Source organism: Ornithodoros turicata, chromosome 1 (genome assembly GCF_037126465.1).
Source record: "Ornithodoros turicata isolate Travis chromosome 1, ASM3712646v1, whole genome shotgun sequence".
NCBI lineage: Eukaryota > Metazoa > Arthropoda > Arachnida > Ixodida > Argasidae > Ornithodoros > Ornithodoros turicata.
The window spans coordinates 96,896,252-96,901,989 of NC_088201.1; the positions used below are offsets into that span (position 1 = coordinate 96,896,252).

Here is a 5,738-nt window from a genome sequence, read left to right on the forward strand (position 1 = left end):
AAGCGAATGAAACGCATCACGAACAATTTCATCGGACGCTGTCGGATGTTCCAGAAAGAAGTCCTTCAGTGCACGTACCATGGAGAGAGCCTCACAGTGCGTTAGACGGCGGTCCGTGTCTTCACACTCTTCATCTTCATCTTCACACATCTTCACACTCATCGTCAGTCACCGCTTCTGTACATTCGCCGCTGCCTTCCTGGCTGACCCCAGCAATGATCTCGGCGTCCGTCAGCTCACTTGCCATCGCAACGTTGTTATCTGCCGACACAAATTCGTCGAAGGTGACCTCGTTCACGCTGAGGCGTCTCCACACAGGTGCTTCGAGGTAATGTCCCGTGTCTTCTATCGAAGTTTCCGTGGCACGGGACCCAAATCCGGCCTTTAGAAAGCAGTTTCGAATCGTGCTCCTGGTGATGTCATTCCAGGCCCCGTAGAGCATCTCAGTGGCAGCATTCACAGTTGGGTAGTTTCATTTATATTCGAATGATGCCCGCCGGTCACATTTTTTATTTCTCTAAAAAAAAAAAAATGTTATCCCACCCACAAAGAGATGCAAAAGATGCCTGACCGCAGGTCTCTGCGATATTTTCTTCTCCTTCCACGGCGCTTCGAAGCAACCAGCGCGACTTCGCGGCTTAAATTTTTTCAAACTTTGTGACCTTTTATCTCTTGAACGAGATGTCCTATTTGAACGAAATTTTTTTTTGCTGACAGAGTGGATGGTGCACGTTCCACCGTGGGCTATTAAATTTATATGCTCAAGAGAAAAGTATACGAAAAAAAATCCCGAAAACTCAACAGAGAGCCTTTTTACCGCACATTTGGAAGGTCATGGCCGAGGCCCTGGATCTCCGACTGTGATGTTCTTCGCATGAGCGGAAAGATAATTCTTTGCTCTTTCGTTTGACGTTAAACACATTGCTTTATCTTCAGCCATTATCCCGTAACAATGCCGTGAACACGGAAGGGTAGGGGAAATTCTCATTTTCGCGGCAGTTTTTACCCAAAAAGGACATCTTCAAATTTTCAGATATTGTGTACTAACATAGCTGAGACATTGCTCTTTCAGGATATGCAATAAAATGTTTGCTTATTTTGGTCCACAGGGCGCGCAATTGCTTTTCGCACCCCTATTGGGCAGCGCTTGCAGGGGTCAAACGCACGTACCCCACCCCCTGTCTTCTTTTTTTTTTTTTTTTTTGCTTTCGGTGAGGGTGTTGTCATGCCGAATTCCGAGAATAGTAATGTGCACAGATCACTGTGATGTCCGCAGACAAGCAAAAGTTTGTTGCTTAGGCTTTCCCACCCGGTTAATCCCTTCAAGGTTACGTGCTTGAAGGAAATCGGACGTGGGAACATGGCATTTGTAAATGCTCCGGCTTTGCCAAACCGAAGCGCGAGACGTCTATTCTCTTGTAATTTTGTTTTGTTATTTGCTGGTTTCTTCTACTTCTGTTCCTTCTACTTCGTCTACTATGGGTGCCTCAGTGGGCTCACACCAATATCTTGCTCTGATATGCTCCTGTTCACAGTCTGCACAATTTCGGTGGGGTCACTTAAGTCAGCGTCGTCAGGGCTTGAAGCCGGAAGATCTTGTTCACCTGAAGGCCCTGCCTTAGCAACCTGCAGTCGAAACATGTTGTAGTAGTTCACACATATTTCATCAGTGTCGTGGACATGGACTGCCTCCAAGGTGCTCAAGTTGGTATTCAAAAGCCCTGATCCTATCAACGATACCGGCCTGAAGTCCTTGTTCCAGGGTATTTTTTTCTTGTGTCGTTGAGTGTAGTCCGGGCAGTATAGTCGACTTCTGGTGTAGCTACGGCTGGCCATGGGGAGCGCAGAAGTACACGCTACGCCAACGATAAAACGAAATCCATACGTAACATCGAGGAAAGCAAGGCCCTTGTCTTAAAATGTGGACAGCGGCGGGAACACCGTAGACGCCTCAAGACAGTCTTTTCCCACACAGCGCCCCGAACTTTTGCTTGTCTGCGGACATCACAGGGATCTGTCCATATTACTATAGTCGGCCTTCGGCCTGACTGCACCCTCACCGAAAGCAAAAGAAAAAGACAGGGGGTGGGGTAGAAGTCCACTCTTTGTACGTGTGTCTGACCCCTGCGAGCGCTGCCCAAAAGGGGTGCGAAAAAAAAAAATTGCGTGCCCTGTGGGACCAAAATAAGCAAACATTTTATTGCATATCCTGAAAGAGCTATGTCTCAGCAGGTCCCCCAAGGTCGCCATTTTCCCATGTATTTGTTCCTATCCCGATGCGTGCAATCCCGGAGGCCGCCCTTAGATACCCCATTGTTACCAGACGTTGGCTTGCGTTTGATTGTAGCGCGCTAAAGATCCAGTTGAAGCACAATCCAAGCCAGGCCAAGTCACCGAAGGAGAAATGGACGACTGCGCCTGCGGCGCCTGGTGTACGACAGGTACGCTGTGTGATGCACGCAGCGGTGCACTAGATCCTTCCGATCGCTCAACACGTTTAAAAACGGGACCAAAAGTGAAACACGACACAGAAAGTTGTTATACGCGTTTTATTTGGACATATAAAGACTAGATTCATTCGCAGAAACAACAAAAACATTTTGCCGCTAAACTTAGCGCGCTGAAGTGATCAGGAACGGCAACAGTGGGGTATCTAGTGGCGGCCTTCTTCGTTGCACGCTTTTCCGAGGTGAGTTTGGGGGACCTGGTCTCGGCTATGTCAGTACAAAATATCGGAAAATTTGAAGATGTCCTTTTTGGGTAAAAACTGCTGCGAAAATGAGAATTTTCCCCTACCCTTCCGTGTTCACAGCATTGTTACAGGATAATGGCTGAAGATAAAGCAATGTGTTTAACGTCAAACGAAAAGCAAAGAATTATCTTTCTGCTCATGCGAAGAACATCACAGTCGGAGATCCAGGGCCTCGGCCATGACCTTCCAAACGTGCGGTAAAAAGGCTCTCTGTTGAGTTTTCGGGATTTTTTTTCGTATACTTTTCTCTTGAGCATATAAATTTAATAGCCTACGATGGAACATGCGCCATCCACTCTGTCAGCAAAAAAACTTCCTTCAAATGGGACATCTCGTTCGAGAGATACCAGGTCACAAGGTTGGAAAAAATTTAAGCCGCGAAATTGCGCCGGTTGCTTCGAAGCGCTATGGACGGAGAAGAAAATATCAGAGACCTGTGATCAGGCACCTTTTGCATCTGTTTGTGGGTGGGATAACATATATTTTTTTCGAGAGAAATAAAAAATGTGACCGGCGGGCATCATTCGGTTATAAATGAAACTACCCAGTTACTGGCGTGGGGGCTCGCTGTTGGTCCATATCGAACACGAATCTGGACACAAGCCTCTTGCGGTAGTACTGGCTCTTCAATGACCAAATAATACCCAGGTCTAGTGGTTGCATGACTGACGTAGTGTTTGGGGGCAGAAACAGGAGTGTCACAGATCGCAACGGCGTTGCGACCTTGTGAGCTGAACAGTCCTCAAGAAGCAAGAGCACACGTCGGCCCTGTCTGAGCCATGTCCCGGCCGAAAGCGATGAGCCACTGCTCGAAGAGCTGCGTTGTAACCCACGCCTTTTCATTGGCACACTAATCCACAGGCAGCAGCTGGATGCCTTTGAAACACCGCAGATTTTTGGACTTTCAATCACGACCAGCTTCCGCTTGTCCGTTCTGTCCATGTTTGTCAGGCACAGCACTGTCGGCCGATCTTTACTTTGTTTTCCCGCCATGACAGGTTTGTCCTTTCACTGAAAGGGATCATTCCGGCAGCAGCTTGAAAAAAACGCCAGTTTCATCCACATTATAAATGTACTTTTTGTCGAAGTCACACAGTTGCGGCTGGACTCTTTCAAGCCACTTTCAGCAGCTCTCCTCGTCGACACTGGGCGCTTTGCCGGCGACCACATGGCAGGAGATTTCGTGCCGGCCTTTGAACCGCTGCAACCAGCCACTGTTGGCGCAGAAATCTTCCGCGTTGTGACCGAGAAGAAATGCGAAGTCAATGCTTTTTTTTTGCAACAACGCACCTGACACCAGCAGGTTTCTTCCTCTCACGTCTTTGAACCAGGCGAGAAGTGCGTCTTCAACGTCGGGGAAGGAACACTTGCAAAGCCTTTTCCAGTTGCTGGCGATGGCTTGCCCCTGGAAGGTGCCCTCGATGTTTTCTTACTTCTTGTCCTGGCCGACATGCTCCTGACGAGGCTGACACCACCTTTCAAGCCCACCAGCAGCATCACCCGCGGCAGAAAGTTGAAGTATTCACTTCACAAATATTTGCTTGCGTCCCCTTGTGTACCTGGAAGCCTTTTCGATTCTGAAACTGCAACTTTGTTTGTTTGAGGGAACCTAAACTTATGTTTAGGCCCCGTGGGCCAAGAGATTTAAATTTGCGTAGTAGGTAGGACTCTGTATCTGTATTAGCACCAGATTCCAATATGACAATTTTCAAATCCGTGTCTATATGATGATGAGGGAGATAGAAATGTACAGAACCCGGAGATTGGCGCTTATTATGAATGTCAAATTTATGTCCATAGAAACGCTTGCATATAGTGTTTGAAGTTTCCTCTACGTACTGAACATTGCATCTGATACAAGAAATTAGATAAACATTTGGAGTGTGTGGGATTCCACCCCATAAGTCCCACCTGGGGTCGAGCTCAACCAGCCTTCTCCCAAACCGCTGCACCGAGAGACACAGACACAAGTCAATGGACACCTCTTCTACTAGGTCACAAACGTGAACTTACATCTTTCTTCCCAGTCAAAGAAACGCCGCCTGTCGTGGCAGCTGCCGATTAGAATACCCCCCCTCCCTCGCGCTCTGCGGCTTATCTACCTTCGCCAATAAGCGCGCTCAGCGCCCCCTCTTTTTGTCTTCCACAAGTATTACAATGGAGGTGCTGGTGGATAATAAGGAGAAAAGGAGAATTGGTGCTGTTCGCGACTGTGGAAACGAGGATAAACTTGAATGTTTGCAGCGTCTGTTTCCACAAGGGTAACAGCCATGTTGGCTCTGCATTAACCGAGGTGGTGCCCGAATATTCCATAACTTATTTGATCGATGAAATGCAACCTTAGGAGTAGATGGAAAAATTTCTTTTAACTTATCATCATGATGTAGAATGTTGAGGTGCCTTTTAAGGATTGATTTTGCATTGGTGAGGGATTTGTGGTACGTGGTAGCAAACATTAAATTGTTAGTCATTTTTAGGCTTGGGGATTAGTAGAGCATCTCTGTCAACGGATGAGGATTTGGTGAACGAAGGATGTATAAGGTCTGTAGGGTAGCTTCTTTTTCGAAAGCTGGAAGTTATCTCTTTAGCATGTTCAAAGAAGCCACCACTTTCTGAGCGAATCCGTTTCAGGCGTAGAAATTGACCGTATGGTACACTTTTCTGTGCAGCAGGGTGGTAACTATTGAAGTGCAGGTATTGATGCTTATCGGTAGGTTTTTTGTACAGGCCTATGACTAGCCTACCAGGTTTAAGTGATACTGTGACGTCAAGGAAATTTACTGAGATTCTCGAATAGTTACATGATAATTTAATTTTATCATTAATAGAATTGAAATCTTCAAAAAACAAATGCAAGGCGGACTCATCACTGGACCATAGGAGAAAGATTTCATCAATAAATCTTGGGTACAGTAGTGGTTTTACACGGAAAGATTCCAAAGCTCTGGCTTCGAATTGACCCGTGAAAAGGTTCGCATAATTTAGT

At 46.7% G+C, this 5,738-nt stretch overlaps 1 protein-coding gene across 1 annotated transcript; it reads right to left on the reverse strand.

Annotated features, from left to right (window-relative positions):
- Positions 1-1,476: 1,476 nt before the first annotated feature.
- LOC135379491 (tigger transposable element-derived protein 6-like) lies at positions 1,477-3,745 on the reverse strand. The gene is made up of 2 exons (XM_064612468.1): positions 3,305-3,745; positions 1,477-1,626 (listed from the first exon to the last, which is right to left on the reverse strand). Exons 1-2 carry the CDS (start codon positions 3,743-3,745, stop codon positions 1,477-1,479), a joined length of 591 nt encoding a protein of 196 aa, XP_064468538.1.
- Positions 3,746-5,738: the final 1,993 nt, after the last annotated feature.